General features: G+C 42.9%; 1 protein-coding gene across 8 annotated transcripts in view; it reads right to left on the minus strand.

Annotated features, from left to right (window-relative positions):
- Positions 1 to 20,420, minus strand: part of RFX8 (RFX family member 8, lacking RFX DNA binding domain) — a 51,302-nt gene extending 30,882 nt beyond the window's left edge. For 5 of the 8 annotated variants that reach the window (XM_025213166.1, XM_025213164.1, XM_025213165.1 and 2 more), the window contains exons 1-7: positions 20,283 to 20,420; positions 14,729 to 14,852; positions 12,106 to 12,167; positions 8,274 to 8,360; positions 2,054 to 2,117; positions 904 to 1,014; positions 742 to 819 (exon numbers count right to left, since the gene is read on the minus strand). In XM_025213166.1, the coding sequence (XP_025068951.1) occupies positions 742 to 819; positions 904 to 1,014; positions 2,054 to 2,117; positions 8,274 to 8,360; positions 12,106 to 12,167; positions 14,729 to 14,852; positions 20,283 to 20,341 (585 nt within the window). In that variant the 5' untranslated portion in view covers positions 20,342 to 20,420. Of the gene's footprint in view, positions 1 to 741; positions 820 to 903; positions 1,015 to 2,053; positions 2,118 to 8,273; positions 8,361 to 12,105; positions 12,168 to 14,728; positions 14,853 to 16,576; positions 16,655 to 19,189; positions 19,336 to 20,282 lie in introns of those variants that run through there. The other 3 variants (XM_025213161.1, XM_025213162.1, XM_025213163.1) reach the window with 3 other exon arrangements.
- Between the last annotated feature and the right edge of the window lie 217 nt (positions 20,421 to 20,637).

Here is a 20,637-nt window from a genome sequence, read left to right on the forward strand (position 1 = left end):
GCTGCAGCTTGGACTGGGGCCGGGGCTGTGCCATGCTCTTCCTGGTGTGTGGAGGCTGTGCTTGTGTGGGGCAGCACTTGGGGCTATGCTCCTGGCGCATGGGGGCTGGGCTTGGGGCGGGTGGAGGCAGTGCTGGGAGGGAGCTACAGGTGGGGGGGGCGCCTAGGGAGAAATCTGGGGTGGCTGTAGCCCCCTCCTCATAACCTCTCTCCCAGCGCTGCCTCCATCCACCCTGAGAGCAGTCCCCACACACCAGAAGCACAGCCCCAAGGGTGGCCCCACAGTCCCGAGTGCAGCCCCCATGCGCTGGGAAGAGCAGGCTGATTTCTGATACAATCAATTTTCTTTACAATCGGTGCTGATCTGATATTGGACTGATGTATCGGTGCACCTCTAATTCCTAGGGAACATTACTGACATAAACTGAATCACTTATGTACATTTATGTATCTAACTTGTTGGGTGCACCTCATGAACTCTTAGAATGAGGTGCCCAAATTCCACCTAAGTCCTAATTAGACACCTTTTGTGGCTCCAGATCTAGGCCTCTAGATTAGATTCTGAGAAAATACATATTGTTAGAAAAGAAATCCAGAGTGGTTTAAATGTTTAGGTTCATCTTGTCTAAGCATAACCATGTACTTTAGGTAAAGTCATAAAGTCAATAAATTACAAGGAGACAATTTTGTCATTACAATCCATTCTTGTTACCTAAATAAATTTTGCTAAAACAAAGGATACCTTGTCAAGTTCTTTGTTCCTCATATTCTGTAAGATATCTTGACAGTAGCTGCAATACTCATCAGCAAGCAAAGCAACCTAGACAATGCAAACAAAAGAGTCTATAAAAAGATCACATAGGACGAGAGCTAATTTTATTGATTACTGAATGCCAAAACTTACCATTTCGTAGGAGTGTTTTTTTCCCAGTTCTTCCTCCCAAGAAGAAAATCTCCTGAATTCAGTCAGAGATGTTCCAAATTTATCTTTTTCTGTGTCCAAATTGATATCAGGCTAGAAACAAATTAAAAAAGCAAGCTTTTAAAAACTCCATTCATTATATGTCTTATATTTTTATATTTAAATAGAAAGAAAAATTATTTTGCTAATATTTCTCGTTGTATTAAGGTATTTCAATATAAAGTTATCATCCAAGTCGCTCAAATATTTTCCTAGAGGAATTCCCGTCTATTCATTAGAAGTTGGCACAGGGTGAAAGGCACAAGAATGGGCTAGCTAGATGTCCAGAGCATAAAAAACTATAAGATTTATTTTAACTAAAAGTCTATATTTAGTGATGTACATATCCAAGCAAATTTTCTATAGTGAACATATCATAATCGAGACATTCTAAATGATGTTAAGGATACCCAGATTTGCTATAGAAGGGAAATTCTGCAGCAAATTTTTCATCAGCTTGCATTGCATACACTTGTAATGCACTGAGTACCACATTTGGATGCTCTACAAGAATAAGGAACATTTCCCCTCTCCTTGGTTCCCTCAGTTTGATCAGTTTTCTTTTATTGATCACATTCTGTTGTCTGACTTTCAACCATTGTAATGTCAAAGAATTGTTAACAAATAACACAGTTATTAGAGAAATGTTTGCCCATGTAGGTGAACTTTCTCTCAATCCTTGCTAGTGAAAAATGTCTCCTTTTTTATCCTTTGCAGTATGTGAGTGCTTATCATACCAATAAACTCTGATTAAATTGAAATGGCATTGGCTCACTAGCCCAAAGACTTGCAGGAGTGAGTTTTTTTTGAGGGCCCCATACAAATCAGGCTGTGCCTCGCATAAATTTAAATGTGGGGTCTATTAACCACAGTGGTCATAGTGAGCATAGCCACTGCAGACACTGGTAGCAGAAGGTGAAGGGGTGGGAAGGTGGAATATGTAACCACTTATTGAGACTATACATAGAGAAAGAGTATTTCAGAGTGCATCACAGGCAAGCTGTAGTTCATTAATGCATGACATACAGTGGTTTTTAGCTAATTAAACACATGGTTCTCTGTTTATAGTATGCCTGATAAGTCCAACACTCACTGTTCCTTTTGTGTAGTCATCACTCTGATAATAAGCTACATCCTCAGAACTGGATACATCTGCACTGTAGTGAAATGTACAACATAAAAACAATTTTAAAATTGTGTCAGTGTCTTACATCTTTAGAGAGAAAATGAGATCTGTCTAGGTCATTAGCTTGGAGCTGACGGCAGTTTGTGGGATAAAAAAAAAAACACTCTGCCTTGCCACCCAGCCCCACAATTTGTAGTTTATTCATTGATTTTCTAATGGGTCCGTCTGATCTTTGTTTTAAGAAAAAAACTTGAGCCATTATACAAACAGCATTATACTGGTCATTTTAAAGTACAAAGATGCCTGCTCAAGTTTTTTGACTTCCTATACAAATTCACTGTTTGTGTTAGTGGATGTAACACCTTTGCAACAAACCAACTAAACAAAAGAACGGCAATGATGTAAATAATAAAGGATGCACTGTTCATCACCCTAATTGCTTTGATTGTGTAACATATCCCCTTCCCCCATCCTTTAATTGTTAAGTCAGATTGTAAATTATTCAGACCAGGGAGTATGTCTTCAACTTTATTTGTAGTGTTTCCATGGTGTCCCACATCCTTGACATTTCAATGGATTTACTGAGGAAGCTGGTGTGACAGACTGAAATGCCAGGAATGTGCACACAATATACAGCACTGCCTCTTCTACATCAGATCTAAGCAGCACCATTGTACAGCTCTCCCCCCAGCCTGACTTACTGTAGCTGATCTCAGACAAGGCAGGAGTAATGCTGACAGAAAGAGAGAAGCAGTGCGAAGAACTTGCCTCCTCCATAACAATGCCATCTGTTGAGGACACCTGCTCACTGACTGCAAAATCAGTTAGCGTTTGGTGGTACTTTTTGGACTCCTCAGTGTTTCCAGGGCCATTTTCAAGGCTGTGAAAAATGTGCACTTGCACTTGTGACTGACCAGAAGCCTGGATTAGGGCTGTCATCAACTTCACCATAGCATTCCACACATTTATAACTTTACAACTTGGTTACTGTAAATCATTATAAATAGGGGAGTTGCCACAGACTCTAAAAAGGTCCTCCCAGGACAAAAAGGAGCAGCTTGTCAACTTAAAAATGCAAGTCACTACAAACACATCAACACAGTGGCTTGCTGTCTGCATGTATTCCTCATTAAGGACAAGGGCTAATTCAAAGTCTCTGCCTGGAAGTGCAAAGTTATCCATGTGGGATTGGCTTTAGCCATCAGAAAAATCATCTCTCCTTCTGCCACTATGACCTGCCAGGAAACCTGCGCTCCACCAGAACAATGAAGCTGTCCACCAAAGGCCATTGTGGGGGACCACCTTATGATTCTCAGTGCTCGGGAATATATTGAATTCCTTTACTCTGGTGCCATCACTAGCCTGTTCTCTAGATGTTTTAAAGTGTGTGGATGAACAAGAAGAACAATGCAAACTACAAAGATTTGCTGTGTTTTCTTTTGGTATTTTTGCAGGTCTCTGAAAAATGTAAAACAAAATTAATTAATATTTCCAGTTCCTGCTCTACTCAAGAAGGCAGCCAGCTGTATCTTGTACTGCTGCTACTATGGCAACACATATCAGCAGTACTCTCACTCAATAGGCTGGCTGGCACAGCATGCTGGTTTTGGAGCTACCCCCCTTCATCAGGACCAGTCAGGCAGCCTACGAGTGTGAGAGTTGCTGCTGCCTAGAAACAGACAAGGAGTAGCACTCTCCTGCTTAGCAGCAGCCACATAAAGCTCAAGGATAATTAAGTGTAAATACCTGTCTGATCTCCGTCATGGAAATATTACCATCTATGTGACTCTATGGCTAGCAAACATTATTATTGTTTACCCAGCGCCCAGAAGTACACAAGGGCTGCAGAGAACAGCAGTGAGCATAGTCCCTGCCCTGAAGAACATGCTTGCCAAAGATAAAATGCAAGTGAATAGGGGAACAAGAAACAAGAGTTGGGTAGAGGGATGGGTAACAAGATCAGAAGGTTACCAAGGTATTTTGACCCATGCCTCTTAATGAATTTGGGTGACACTGTGGAGTGGGAACGGGAGTTGAAATGGTAAATAGAATAAAGGAAAGAGGAAGAGACTACAGAACTGAGGGAAGGGAGGGAAGGAAACAAAGGAAGAATGGGAGGAAGGGGAGGAAAAAGGGTGGAAGGTGAGATGAAGTGAAGGGGTGGGCCATTTTTGCTCCTTCAGTTTTATGGTCTGTAAATAGTTCTTAGATCTGGTTCGATTGCTTGGCAGATCCAGCTCAATTTCAATTTGGTTCATTCTAAATTAATAACATGTTAAAATCTTCCAAATCTATGTATCAGCTATTTCAACTCAGTTTTAAATGCCTCTGATCCAATACAATATTACAGACTAAGACATTATGGACCATATTCTACTCCTGTATGTGTTTACATAAAAACATTGAGTGGAAAATAGGTAAAACCTAGCACTGGTAGAAATATTTTGAATGTTGATATTCTGATTATTTTTTCCAAAGTTTAAAGTTCAATTTTTAAAAATATAAAAAAGATATTGTTCAAACAGCTCTACAGTGGCTGGAATCTTTAGACTTCTAAAAGATTCTGATTAAATAATAATTTATGTACTTGTGAGCTCTAGTATCTCATATATATATATATACACATAGACACACACACACACACTCCCCAATATCACAGTAGTTGAGTACCCCACGCTAGGTTCTCAAAAGAACTCTGGCATAACTAGAGTGGGGTGAATGGGGTGTTGATTTGTGGAGGGCGAGTACCGACCAAAAAAGCAGCAATAACAATTGCACATCAACTGGAAGTTGCTGCTGCCCCTATGCCTGGGTACCCAGCTACACCCCTATGCTACTGTTGGTACCTGCAAGTGCTGCTGCATTGCCTAACTATGGATGCCTGGCATCAGGGCTAGAATCCGGAACCCAGAGTGAGGTTCCTAGACTACCTAAAAAGTAGGGTTATGTGAAACTTTGGTCCCTGATTCGATTCGGCGGAGATTCGGCCCAATTCGGTGGCTGAATCTCCGAATCTGAATCGAATCAAAGGACACTTTAATCTCTCCGAATCGAATCGGAACCCTCCAAAATCAATTCAGAAAGATTCGGCGATTCAGACATAGACACAGCTTTAAATGTTTTTTCTACATACCTCTAGGTACCAGCATGGCTTGTGAGTGCTGCGATGCTGGGGCGCATGCAGTGTCCCACAGAAGCACGGGGGCTCCCCAGTGCGCTCAGCAGCAAGACTTCTGGTCCACTTCTGGGTCCACCAGGGAGCGCGCTGGGGCCCCTGCACAGAGCTCAGTGACTGGTGCATCCTGGGTCTGGGGGGCCACCCAGTGTCCCTCCACAGCCAATCGCTGAGCTGGTGGGTGTTGGGGGTGGGGGCCGCAGGGTCCACTTCCAGGTTCACCACCGAGCACGTGGAGGCCCCCCACTCCGCCCCCACCATAGGAATCTCCTTCTGCCCCAGCATAGCAGTATTGACAAGCCATGCTGGTACCTCGAGGTATGTAGAAAAAACTTTTAAAAGCTGTGTTTATGTCCAAATCGCTGATTCTCCAAATCAAGATCGAACCTTCAGATTCAGGAACAGTGATCAACTAATTGAATCTGATCACACACCCCTACTAAAAAGTGCATGGGAAGAATGAGGCCCCTCAGGCTGGGATCCAAAGCAGCCAGCATGATGTAATGAGGGCCATCCAGTAGAAACTGAGTCTAAAATCCCATCTTCCCCAGAGTATATGCACCTTACTTAGGGCAGCAGGCACCTCCATCTTCTCACAATCCATAGCCCAGAATCTTCTTCCAAAAGTAGGCACCTAATTAATAATGCTGAACTGTTTCCTTTGACAGCATGGCTGCAGGAGGTGAGAGTAGGCTCCACTTTTATATAGCCTAGTGATTGAAGTACTCACTCAGCAAACAGGACATCCAGTTTCCTGCCTTCCTAGTGTAAGAGGGTTCAAATTCATATCTCCTACTTCTCAGGAGACTGCCCTCACCACCAAGCTATAGACTAGGCTGGGATAAAAGAATTCTCTATCCCTCTTGTTGAAGTTATTCCATTATGTAGTAAAGAATGGAGATTTGTGGAAAAGGGAGAAATGGGAGGCTGAAACAGAGGAGTGAGAGCACTACTAAGAGGAAGCCTGACTGTCACTGAGGAGTGTGGGAGGAGAAGAGAAGTCCTTGGTTCTAATACAGGTTTCCCTGGATTTATGCTGTACATGTGTTCCCAGAGAATGGCGCATAAATGAAATTCACATAAAGCGAAAACACTTTACAATGTAACAAATAGGGATAGGTTCCCATGGCGGTGAGGGAGGGAGTGAGGCTGGGACTAGGGAAGGGCCGGGGGGAGGGGTGCTGCTCCCGGGGCTACACAAGGCAGCAAAGCAGAGGGAACAGAGTGACATTCACCCCAGCCCTGGCTGCAGTGGCCCTGGGAGCGGCCGACGCCAGCTGCCTGCGGGGTGCCCTGGGAGGCGGCCGCCCCCCGCTGCCTGCAGCCACTGGGCTGCACCATGCTCCACCTGTCTCCATTCACATCTGCTCCTGGGCTGCGCTGTGCCCTGGTGCAGGCAGCTGGTGTTGGCTGCTCCCAAGGCCACTGCAGCTGGGGCTGGGGTGAGTGCTGCACCTTGCGCCGCCCAGGGCTCCCCTTGTCCACACTCACCCCAGCCTGTGCTGGAGCAGCCCCAGGAGCAGTGGACACCAGCTGCCTGTACCACAGTATACAGCAGCCCAGGAGCTAGGGTGAGCCCAGGTGCAGGGGGACAGGTGGAGTAGGGTGCAGACCAGTAACTGCTGGCAGCTGGTGCCAGCTGCTCCCAGAACCGCTGCAGCTGGGGCTGGGGTGAGTGAAGCCACAGCCCTTTCCCTCCCCCCCCCACAGACTTACCTTCTTGGGCAGGGGAGGCATCTATGCTGATCACATAAGAGTGAATTTTCCTCACATATAACGAATTATGGATCTAAATATGCTCATTGCATAAGAGCGAATTTGCATATAAAGAACCTGCACAAATAGAGGGAAACCTGTACCTGCTTTTAAGACTGTTATTGTATTTCATATTCAATAGACTTTTGATAAAATACATAAACAGTAACAAAAGTAAAGACTGAAATCCAAGACCACCCCTCCCAAACAAGTATCATCATCACTGAACTTCAGAGACATGCTTAATTTTGTGTTCTCTCTCTCTCTGATGCCATGAATTTTGCAGTCTCTATAGCAGAGGTTCAGCTTCAACAGAATGTGTGTAAAACACCCATCGCAGTTTAACCTATATCCTGGCAATTCAGGCATTCCCTTAGGAGGTGGGAGATGCGAGTTTAAACCACCTTCAAGCTAACAGGAGACTGATTTCCTATTTGCTACTTATCTATCCTGGAAACGCTAGCATTCACAGATTTTATTACTGTGAATAGTCTAGATTTGTCATGACAATAAGCATTATGGATCTAATCCTGCTTCCACAGAAGTCAATGGCAGTATTCCCACAATTTCTATAGGAGCATGATCAAGCTCTTTGCCTACAGATTAGGGTTTCAGGACACTTTGATTGTTCTGTATTAGAGGGTTTTATATTTCACATTTAATGTCTTCTTTTTTATTTTGTGTATTTTCTAATAGCTGTATTTTCTTTGTAGTCACTTTTCTAACTAAAACATTAATGCAAAGTAAACTAAACAAAGTAAACATTTTCAAAATATCAACGGTTGTTAACACGGACTGTAAGAAATATGAAACAAAGGATTGCAAATTAAGCCTGCTTTTCAATAAATCACAAGGATTTATTAGTAGAAATACATTCTGTGTGCATTACTGATACATAAGGAAGATGCACAGAACACTTAATTAGGGATTGTGCCACTAATGATGACCATTTTTATTTTTGCTTTTATTTAGGCACTTAGCATGTTAGGCTCTGTGTTTGATCTAGCATAGATTTTTTCCCCACAGTAGCTACATATTGAAAAAATCAAGGGCAAGGAAGTGCAGTTATATGATTATGTTGCCATGACCACTTATTCATGGCCACTTATTTGAAACATGAGCCTTTTTATTAAGGACTCTATTTGGTAAATAGGAAAGGACAATTTTAATCTCAGTTTTCAGGGGACAATGATGTGGACTTTATGAAAAACTATATTACTATAAGTTGTTACAGTTAAGAGCACTTAGAACTCAAACCTGTGATATTTTTTTTCATTTAGAAGATAGAAATAACTTGCATAAAAGGAAGAGCTCTTCTTGATATGAATTCCATCATAATGATACCTAAAATACATATATACACACACATATAAATTAATTGATCAATTAACAGCATGCAGTTGCAAGATAAGATCAACACAGAACTTTCATTCATATTCTGTAGGCAGCTGACAATTCTTTAGAATAGAACAGAAATAAGGACAGACAATTCCACTGTTTTTGAGCATTTAAAAGCATATTTTGTCCAATATTTGAATAAGTATACACATCTGTAAATCTTTTAAAAAAACCCTTTACAAACAATTAATTTTAATAACAAAACTTTAATTGTTTTTAATTAACAACACAGCATGCAGACATGGTAGACTAAAACCTACCAATTAAGGGAATTACTTGTCCATCTATTTACATAGGTACTCCATCTCAATGGTTTTGAAACGGCACCTCTTATCAAAGCTGGTGGTGATGTGAACCACTCTTCATACTTTTTTCACACTGCTGCCTAGCTCCTGCAGTACCATTTTCACACTACCATTTTGCCTGATATATACTGGACAGCCAACAGTACTTAACGAGTTAATATTTTTACCGTAAATGTCCAGCAAATAATTCCTTTTTACATGCGTAACACTCTGCTGGCACGAATGCAATCGAAGTAGTTTGCTAAGGGAATGCATCAAGAGCAGACTGAGGGTGTGGAGATGCAGATCTTCCACTACACTGATCCTACATTTCATAGATTCATAGATGCTGAGGTTGGAAGAGACCTCAACAGATCATCGAGTCTGACCCCCTGCCCTGGGCAGGAAAGAGTCAGATGACCCCAGCCAGATGCCTATCCAGCCTTCTCTTAAAGACCCCCAAGATAGGGGAGAGCACCACCTCCCTTGGAAGCCCATTCCAAACTTTGGCCACCCTCACTGTGAAGAAGTTTTTCCTGATGTGTAGCCTAAATCTGCTCTCTGTCAGTTTGTGACCATTGTTCCTTGTTACCCCAAGAGGCGCCCTGGTGAACAGAACATCTCCAATCCCTTGCTGTGCCCCACTAATGAATTTGTAGGCAGCCACAAGATCAACTCTCAGCCTTCTCTTGTGGAGGCTGAAGAGGTCCAGGTCCCTCAGTCTCTCCTCATAGGGCTTGTCCTGTAAGCCTCTGGTATTTGGTATAAGGGACTTAGCTGGCACTAGCCAATGACAGGATGGCACTCTTAGAGAAAACTTGTTAGAATATTTAAGTAAAAGTAGATTATTCTCAGAGTCAACATTTTATCAGAGGTCCTGTCAGCTTTATTATTAAGAATGCTCATGTGAATTGTGAAGACCAGAATTTTTTATTCCTGTTAAGATTCACAAAGGATGATTATAAATTTGGACATCAAATCAGTGGTTTAAAGATCCATTGAACTCAATTCTTTCTATGTTTTATACTAAGGGAAAGGGCAACTGTGGAGAAATCTGTGAAGGGGTCTGTCACAGGTCTTGTGGCCACACAGGCAGCTGTGAAACCCCCTAGCAGCTCTGCAGCTGCTGTCCAGCTCAAACTCTAATGTCACTCTCCCTAGATTTCTCACCCCGCCATGCCTTGTTCTTAAAATTAAAGGTTAATTAAAGGAGGCTGCCAACAGGCCTTAGAGAGTGAGCCTTAATCCTAATAATTTCCCACTGGGTCTCAATCCAGCCCTCAGGCCTAATAGATCCCTCTCAGCTTGACTAGGCCCCTATAGAGCACCTGTAGTCTTAAGGGAAAATTGTATGGCTCCTTTTCCTCCCCTACACCATGTCCCAAGCCTTGTGGATGTTGCTATAATGTTGTTCTCTTTTGGCATTTTGGCCTTTTCAGCCTCTGCCCCTCTAATCTCGCTAGGCCTCCTAGCCTAGGCCCATGGTGTCAGACCCGGCTTTGAGGCACTAGCTTCAGTCTGTCCCCCCTGATCACCAGGTCCCTGGCCCCTGTCTGCTGGGCCCCCCAGCCCCCATATCGCATTTCTCTAGAGCGCCAGACCCCCTGGCTCCTGTATGGCTGTATTCCTCTAGAGTACTGAGCTCCCTCGCCCTTATATGAATGGCTGCGCTCCTCTAGAGCACTGGTCCTCTTGGCCCCCACATGGCTGTGCTTCCCTAGAGCGCAGGGCCCCCTGGTCCCTGTATGGCTGCACTCCTCTAGAGCACTGGGCCCCTGGCCCCCTATCTCACTGTGCCCCTGCACTCTGCCCCTCTCTGGGCTCAACAATAGCTCAGGCCTTGAGCCCCTGACAAGGCTCAAAGCTATTGCATATCCCACAGACACTAATGGGACCTCCCCTTACAGTCCTCATCCAAACCTCCAATGTAAACAGTAACATAAACCATAAGCCCCTGAGCTATAACAGAAACACAAACAACAGCAGAAGCAGCCCTCTGCTTTTTAAGAGAGGCAAACTTTCCTTATCTCCCAGCAAGCATCCTCTCCAGTCCGGGGCTGTACCCTAGCCTATACGCTTGGCCCTGTTGGGCTCTTGGACCCTCTGGTCCAACACATAGCCCATCCTCCAAGCTTTCAGACCCTCTGGTCCCAGGACACATGCAACCCCTTCTCCACGCTCTCAGAACCACTAGCAGGCACCTCAAACCCTCTGGGGTTAACATAAAACAAAGGCCACTTGCCTGTAATCCCACCTTTCTCTACCCAGGGAACTTGCCTCTGTTTCCCAGGCCTGCAGAGTAGTTTAACCAAATCCAGGTCCATTCAGGAGTCCTGCTATCCTGCAGCCAGGAGCTCTTCACTTCATGGCTGCTGGGGAGAGACTCCCCGACCAGTGCCAGCTCTGGGCTTATGTAGCTCCAGCCTGAGACCTTTTCTGGTCAGGTGAATCCCTCATTAGCTCTTCTCTGCCACCTGGAAGCAGCCTCTCAGTCTGCTTGCTCTCACAGAGAAGCAGGCACATCCCAGTGACTTGCTACAGGATGGGTTGTGGTTTTCAGATTTAAATAATATAACTGTTCCATTAAGAGCCAGCTGTGATTCTGCAGGGAAGACGAGGCTCCCTGCCCTTACAGCCTCTTCCCCTTGGACTTGTCACAACCACCATTTTTGTGCTCATCTGAGCCCAAAGATCACTGTGCCGCCCCGAGACACAATGCCTCTGGGGCTATAGATGGGGCTGTGAGGCTCTGGTCTCCCTGTCTGCTTGACACAAGCCAGAGCTTTAAAAGCCAATGAACTTGGTGTTTTAGAAATTGAAGTAAAATTTATGTATAATAATAAAAATAGCTTGGATATGGTGACTTTTGCTAAATTAACTCTATTTTAGCTTGTTGGTGCCATCATAAATCAGGGCTGTCCAACTGGTGGCCCCTGAACTACATCCAACTAGCAAAGGGTAACATGTGGTCCATGGACTCCTGGCCAGCTGACACACACACTATTGCATCTGCTGCTATGGTGTCTGGGGTTTTTAGGGCAGGGCAGCATGGCAAGAGGGCGTCCAGTGAGTCTGCTGCCCATGTGGTTGAGTGGGCGAGAGAGGAGGTGCCCACATTCCCCACAGGGTGGTGATTGCAGGGGCGGTTCCTGCTATTTGTGCAGTGTGGGTATCAGGATACCTGCATGGCATGCATCCCAGGGCCCATGACTAGTGTGGCTTGCAGCCCCCAGCTGCTCAGTAGTTGGAGAACCCTGTTGTAAATCCCATTGGAATTGTTCTTGTGATTAATTACACACATTTGGTGCAAACCTCCAGTGTTGTATCACGCCCACAGAGCTGCATATCTAGCTCTTTTGATTAATTTATTATTCATCAAACAGCTGTAAAACAAGAATACAACATACCTGGCACTGCCTCTCGTGCCCAGCCTTCTGGTCCCCAAATCTGGGAAAACTAAACGAACAAGCTATAAAACACCCAAAAGATACAGAGTTATCTGAGTGATTCATGGGAAAGTATAAAAGATTTATCTGCTACATTTTCCCTATTTAATCCTTGCCACTATCAGACACCTATTCTCAAACTAATACCTGCTTTTCTAACAACCTGCTTGCACAGGGCATGGACAAACTCATAAGCAGAGCAGTTTCAAAAGGGGAAGGAGCACTGTGGACAACTGCATAATCCAGGAGCAATACAAAGGTAGCAAAACTGCTCCAACTACAACTATGGATGAAGCAGGGTTATATATGAATCACAGAATCTTAGAAAAGAAGAGCTCAAAGGGACTTTGGAAGACCTTCTAGTCTAACCCATTGCCCAAAGCAGGGTCATCCCTCCAGTGTAAAAATATGGGGAGGTGTCTATGGCAGCTGCCACACACGGGGCCAGTGGTGACTTCTAGTTTCTGTCTCTGACAGTGTGGTTGTCTGCCTGCAGCAGCAGCTGTGTTTTTCTGCCCCCACCCTCCCTAAATCAGCATCTGGGGCAACCTCCCTAGTTGCCCTGCCCTACTCAGATTGTCCCTAACTAAACCATTCCAGTCAAGTGTTTGTCTAACAGGCTCTTAAAAACTTAATTTAAAACATTAAAAAAAAAAGATGAGATTCTACAGTCTCTCTGGATAGCCGGTTCTAATGCTCCTATAGTGAGAAAGTTCTTCCTAACATACAACCTCAATTTCCCTTGCTGGAGTTTAAGACCATTCCTTCTTGTCTTAGCCCCTGCGACAGGGAATAATCTGTCTCTATCCTCTTCATAATCACCTTTTAGGTATTTGAAAACTGTTATCAAATTTACCCTCAATCTTCTCATTTAAATAATCCCAGGTCTTTCAGTGTTTTTGTATCAATCATGTTTTCCAGACCTCTGATAATTTTTGTTCCTCTCAACTAGACACCTTCCAATTTGTCCACATCTTTCTTGAAGTGTGGAGCCCAGAACTGTACATGCTACTCCAAGTGACCCCTCATCAGTGCCAAATAGAGTGGGAGAATCACTTAATTTACAAGTCATGCTCCTATTAATACAGAACAGTATGCTACTGGCCATTTTTGCAACAAGAGTTGCAGCACAGTAAATGCAAATAAGTGCATGACGACTTCTCCTCACTGTATTTTGTGACTCGCCTGAAAGGCAAGATGATGGTGTATTACAAAAGTAGATGGATTAATGGATTTTCAGAGACATGAACGGGGAGGTGGTAGAATGGGGGGAATAAAATTGCGCTTAGGTGGTCAAGTCCACTTAGATACCTAACAGGTAGAATAGAATCTGGCCCTATTTGTCTTGGATGAAATTCTGGCCTCAGTGAAGTCAATGATAAAATTTACCTTGACTTCAAACACACTTTGAGAAAAAAAAAACTCTTGAAAAATAAATCATGACTTCTCTCCTTGTCTTATCTTTAGACCAATTAATAATGTATATTTCAAAACCATTTTAGTTAAACTGGCATAACTATGTATGTTTTATTCCTCAAGATATATTTATTTTGATTTAACCTAATCCTGTGAAGGACCAGATTAAATTAAACAGAAATGAGCCATTCTAAATCCAAAATAAGGGTAGCTTTATACAAATTTGCACAATCTAACTAAATTGATTTAAATGCTACTTTTAATGAAGCAAAGTTTATGAAAAAGACACAGATTAATATTTCCTACCAAGGATACCAATGGAGCTACATCAGTGGTAGTAGCACTGGTGAAAAATTCAGAACAAAAAAATGTATAGGATAAAGACAGTAAAAAAGTACTTTTTTTTTTTTAATTACATGATTAAAATTAAGAAGGTAGGCATGTGTGTGTAAGAATGGAGGTCTCAAAAAGATAATTCTCCTGTTGCTTATATAAATGTTCCATTTTACTAAAAGAATGACATTGTCTCTAAGAGACCTTTTTACCTGAATTTTGCTTTGTTTGGATGGATGGTCCTACAAACATAAATGTTTTGTGTTTGGAACAAAACCTTCTTATAAACTTATAAACAACCCCTAAACCCTAACTGATAAAACAAAATAAAGTCAGAAGTATTTTACAGTTTCAAAATTTGGATTAAAAAAAATAGTGTGTTACCTGTTTATGTGACAACAGAGTTTTATTTTAGGATCAAGAAAAACAACTTCCCAGGCCTACTCTGCACTTGAAAGATTTGCTGGCATAACTATATTGGCAGCGTAGATACAGTTTATACTAAACAAAGAATGCTTTTGTCGGTATAACTTTGTTAGTAAAACTCTATCAGTACTAGGGCTTTTACCAGCATAGACAAATCATTTAAAAATTATATTCATAACTGGTATTACTATGCTGACAAAAGTTTCTACTGTAGGTCTGGCCTCAGAAAGAAATTAAGGATATAACAAATCCAGGAAGTCTATAAATTATACTAACAAACTAAATAAAAACCTTTCAAATAAAATTTCATATTTTGTAGAGTTTTGTACAACTTTTTCTATTCATAATCACAAGGGCCTGATGCATTATTTTATATAGTATATCTGTTGTAAAGAAGAATGCTTTGTACCTTTCCAAATGTAGCTGGATTTACTTGGTTCTGATCATACTGTCTGCAGTTCTCTCTGTACATTTCATATAGCAGACAACGAGGTACGCTGCATCCTTCACACATATAGAAATGATCAGCAATCCTTTAAAATGAAATGGTACAAAAAGATCAGTTTATGTCAAGACAAGAAGGTTATTTGCCTGATTCTGATATCACACGATATTTACACTGGTGCAACTCCACTGACTTCAGTGCGGTTGCTCCTTATCTCCAGCAGTGTGAATGAGATCAGAATCGGGTCTACTAGTTCTAAGTAGAACCACATTCTGTAGGCAACGGTACATCATTGTTGCTTTCAGGTTCCCTGAAACTCCCATTTCAAGATACGTTGTTGGGTTCTGTATCAAAGACTTTATATGAATATACTTTATTGAGCAGCAGGCCTATCAGATACTGTACAGGTTTTAATGATAAAATATAGTTTACCTAATATCACAATGAGGTTAAAATTGTCATGCAAAATCATTGTCTCTAAAATGGGAAAAAAAATTATTTTCTAATGTATGATGCAAGCTACAAATCCTCCACTATAATAAATGTATTATAGTAAGCAGTTGCTTTCTCTTTAAGAATAATGTACCACAGGATATTTTTGGGTTAGGCATAAAAATGCCTAATTAGAACCCACTAGATTAGCAAGTGCCAAATTCCATACACTAATGCAAACCAAACAGTTGCAATACAAGTATGAAAGAAAACAGAATTTAGCCTGAAATTACTACTTAGTGGGCACATCTACATGTGCACTTTAATCTCTAGTAGACTATTTTACTGTGCATTAAAGCATCACATAAAAATGGTGACATTATGCTAATGCATAGTAAAATAGTCTACTGTGCATTGTCACTAAAAACATGTCCAAATGTGTTACTGCACGTTAGCGCAGCCTAATGCACATTAATTTAGTACCTCACACTGGAAGTACTCAATTTAATGCACATTAGAAAAGGTGCATTAATGCATGTGTAGATGCTCCCAGTAGCACTCCTGGCTAGTCTAGATGTGCTTAAATATTAATGGTTGGGCCAGTCATGCTTAACTTACTTGCCTGAGTTATGTTAGTAACATAAATGAAACTACTCAAGTGAGTAAGGTGGGGAAGATTTGATCCTACTATCTCATTAGCTTAAGTTATTATTACTGCCAGAAAAAATATTCTTTAATTAAGGCATAATGCCAACAGAACTAAACACTGTGAGCAGATAATAGCATCCTGCAGCACAAATATATATGCAAAGCTGAAGCATTTGTGGGAAATAAATGTTGAGGCAGAGAAGAAATTAATTTTCAAAGCATGACACACTGATCCTGTGACAATGTTCTATTACAGTGACTTTATTTCTGTTGTGCCAAATGAGTTCAGTTGATTTAATTATTTTATCTGCTGAATGTTGGTACAGCAGAATGCCAGTTACTGACAACATCACTTTTACTGATGTTCACACTGGTTTAGAAAACAGAGTTATCATAGGTACCAGTTTAAACATGAATGCCAGTTTTAAAACAGCATTCCATGTTTTTATTTATTAATAGCTCAGCTTCAGAGTAGCTAGCATTTATCATTTTAACTTTTATCAACAGGTAGCGGGTAAGGTCTCCAACAATCAGATTGACTGCAATAGATTCTATTTGTTATAACTGGGCAAACAATATTAACATTGAGTTATTCTAAGATGAGGGACTGGATCTGTTTCAGCTCAGCTTCCTGCTCCTGCTGCCCATCCTTTCCCAACAGAAGGACTTCTAACCCTTTCCCCACATCTGCTCTCTCCCTTGTAAAGAAGCCTCAAACACCTTGGCTCTCACCTAATTTACAGTCTATGTTCCCATCAACCAACCAGGCGGTCTCATGTTGCTAGGCCATGCGATAGCACTGCTTGCTCCATCTCCCTGCCTGGAGCTATTTCTAGGCTTTTTGCCAATTCCTCATCACCTGATGTAAACTGCTTCACAATTACTGGCAGGGAAGAGAAACCAGCACCAAAGATAGGCAGGGAACAAGGAGTAGGCATGTTGCCTTGGTGGGGAGTTCTTCCATCATGGGAACTGAAAACATACCATAGGTGGGATTCATTAGAGGTAAGACTCCAGACTATGTCCTGCTTCCCCATACCCAGTAATCCTCCTTTCTCTTAGGAAAAGCCCCACCCCAAACCCTAGTACCCTAGTAATTAAGAAACTCCTCAGACATTAAGCCTGGGTCCAAATTTACCCCAGGTATAATACCTCCTGAGTCAATGGAATCACAACAGACTAATTTGTACTTCAGTAATAGTTTTGGCTAACAGCTTTGTCTCTGCACTCAGCTGTTTTTGACAGAGTATTTGATTACTTTTTTATCTATTAAACTTTGTCACTTTTTTCTTACAACAAACTGAAAACCTTCTACCTGCCAAAATGCAGATCAAGTACCAAAGTGCTATATTACCAGAAAAGCTCAAGAAGAGAGCTTTCACATATTACTTACAATATTCCCAGCATATGGCTATTTATGACACACATTGAAACAACCTGCCCCCAAAATTAAAACAAAGTCAATCAAAAAAGGAGTAGGGGAGAGAAAGAAGAGAGAGAAAACAGGGGAGGCATGTATGGATTTATCTTTTGCCTTTTGGCTAGTTCTCTGGCAGAAATTTTTATTCAACTGCTTCTCAGAAAGTACATTAAAAGGACTGATATCTTTTATTATCAGTCTGATAAAAGATATCAGATTCACCCAAGGAACCTTGTCTGCCTATGTCCTTAGACCAACACGGCTACAACCTACACCCCATTAAAAGGACTCACTTTTTTCTGGGGATGCTACATATTATATGAAGACCAAAAGCCTTGTGTTTTGTTTTTGCCAGTGTATCTAATACAAAATCAAACAAAAATGTTAGAAACTTGTTCCAGAAAGAATACAACGGGGTGATCCACATGTTCACTGTGGAGAAAGGATAGCCAGTGAGTGATTTGGGTGCTGGCATAAGAATTAAATTCTGTCCTCTGTTCTGCCTGACTTCCTGTGTTATTCTGAGTAAGTCATTTAGGGTTTGTGTAGATGGCATAGAGCAGAACTGTGTAGAGATATCAAAATTAGCCCTGTATAAGATGGCTTGCATATCAAAGGCAGACCAGCTTGGTTAGCACAGTCCCACTTTTCAGCAGAGCTAATTAGTATCTTTTTTTCTCTTTCAGTTCAAGCTAAGTTGCATATTGCATTGAGATTTGCTGTGTAGGTATACCCTTAATTGGGTCCCTCTTTCTGTAAAATGGAAATAATAGTATTTTCCTACCCTGCAGAGGGTTGGTGTGGAAGAGTAAACACATTAAAAGACTATAATAGGGCACGTCAAGAGGTGAGGTTGGTAGATTGTGTCAATTCAGTATCCTTGAATGTGGTGTACAGGCAGTCCTTGACTTACAATATTTCAAGTTACAACATTTCACATTTACAACATTTATAAATTGACACCCTGTTTCAACTTTCTGAGGTCAGTTTTGACTTTACAACACTTGATCTGATGCCAAGCCACACCAGTGAACAAAGTCGCCGCATCACACCTCTCCCTGGAGAACATCTGTCCAAACTTCCTTGGACACTTTCTTTAAGAAAGCAGACAAGACTCCAGAAAAACCTGCAGCCAAGATACCTGAGAAGACTCCAGCCAAGAACCCTTCAAAAAGTCCAACCAAGAGCCCTTCAAAACGTCCAGCAAAGTCTCCTCAAAGAGGTCCTTCCAAATCAATATGATTGCTATTTACAATATAAATACATTAATGTAGCTATATTAGTCATCTATAATTGACTGAGTACAAAGTTATGGGTTATTTTTCGTGAAAATAGGGTATTGGGCCTTGGTTCAGGAACCAATCCCCCATTTATAACATTGTTTCCTATAGGAAAATCGGTTCCGAGTTACAACGTTTCAACTTAAGAAGCGGTTTTCAGGAACCAATTGTGTCGTAAGTCTGAGGACTGCCTATACTGTCATTTTCAAAGCTAAAATCAAATATGGTGGATGTGATATAGTTAATTAATAAAGCAAATACCACACCCCTGGCAAAGATGGATCATCAGCCCTACACAAGAGGTAACCAATGCCCAAAAATGATGAAGGAAGGAAACAGAAAAGAAACCAAACATTTCCAGAGAATAGCCAGACTACAGGGGATGGTTAGAATAGTCAAACTATAGGCAACATCAATTTTTATACACTTTTTTTCTTCACAGACTGCTGGTATGCTGATTTACTATTAGGTTATATTACCCTCCATTCCCAGATTTTAAATAAGTCAGCACCTTTACACAGGGTTCCCTCCTCCCATCAAGTTGTGCTCTGTGAACTGGGAATTGCAGGACGTGGGATAGATGGAGGCATGGAAATCTGGAAAGTCCAATTAAAAATCCCATTGGCTGCTGTGGCCATGCTTTACCTTTGGTGGGTTAGGCTGTTAGGACTGTCTTGAATCAGGGTTCCCAGTAGTCTTATGTAGAGTTTGAATGATGATTGTATGGGATGGTTTGGGTAGCGCTGATCCTACCTCAGGCAAGGGGTTGAACTAGACCCGTGGTTCTCAACCTTTTTTGTATCAGGACCCATTTGTAAACATCAGTGGCCAGTCCTGACCCACTGCCCCTCGCTCCGGACCCTCTGCCCCCTGCTGCCCAGTGTGTGGAGCAGGGGATGAGAGTGTAGGTCAGGGGGGTGCCAAGCAGTCCCTTGCAAGTTTGAAGCCTGTCAACCAGCAAGGGAAAAGCCACGGTTTCCCATGTTTTTCTCCTTTAGAGGAGAATCCATTTTTAAAGTTTCTTGATTCATTTTTTAAGTTTGCTCGTGACCCTTTCATATATTCTCGCAACCCACTTTTGGGTTGTGACCCATGGGCTGGACTAGATGACCTCTGGAGGTCCCTTCCATCCCTGCTCCACTATGACTCTGCCCAAGGAGAACGTCCACCACTACGCCCACATCTGGCCACACATCCACCTCTATAGCAAAGACAATGTCAAGAGACCACCGGTACTGCCTTCGCTGTTTAATCCGGACCTCTAACTGCCGCCCTGAGCATGGCCCGCCTGCCCGTACCCACCCACGTGTGTTTGAAACCACACTGGTGCACTCTCCCCTTCAACCAGCCACCCTCACGCCACACACAGTGTTGTCGTTGGGGGGAACAGGGCAACACCCCTGGGCGCCAAAGCAAATGGGGCGCCAACAGGTGCTGCCCAGCCAAGGCGGGGACAGAGCCGCAAGGGCAGGGGGTGCAGGCAAGCATGGGGAGGCACGTGACCCCAGCGCCAAACTTTATTGCTACGGCAGTGGCTTCCTCAGCAAAGGGGTACAGCTTCCTCCAGGACACAGCCAGCCCAAAAGACGTGCTCCAGCATCCTGGGCCCCCTACGTACCGTGCACCTGGCCCCCTGTGCTCAGCCCTGCTGCCACCTGCTGCTGGAGATATTCCACCCCGCCCCCCACAGCTGGGCATCCTTAATGCCCCCTAGCAGGGGCAAGGGAGCGGCCCCTACCACTGCGTGATGCATTGGTGCTCGCTGCTCCGGCTCCGGCCCTCGCCCGCCGCCGCCATTCCCGCCGCTGGGGCCGGGCCGCGCCGTGTTTACTTTAGAAGCGGGTTCCACCCGCGCGCTCTCCGGTTCCGCGCCCCGCCCCACCCCGGGCCGGCCGGCCGGCAGCCGGGTTTTTGACGAGTTTACACAGCCCCAAATACAGGAGCGGATCCAGGAGGGGTGCACTGGTGCAGTTGCACCACTCATTTGATTCCCGCTACGCCCACATTTTAAACCCAACTCTCTGGGAAGGGTAGTGGCTTTTCTAGCCAGAAAGTTCTGAGAGACTCAATTGACTTCATGGCTCATTATAATC

This window comes from Alligator sinensis, unplaced genomic scaffold (assembly GCF_000455745.1).
Source record: "Alligator sinensis unplaced genomic scaffold, ASM45574v1 scaffold680_1, whole genome shotgun sequence".
Taxonomy (NCBI): Eukaryota; Metazoa; Chordata; order Crocodylia; family Alligatoridae; genus Alligator; species Alligator sinensis.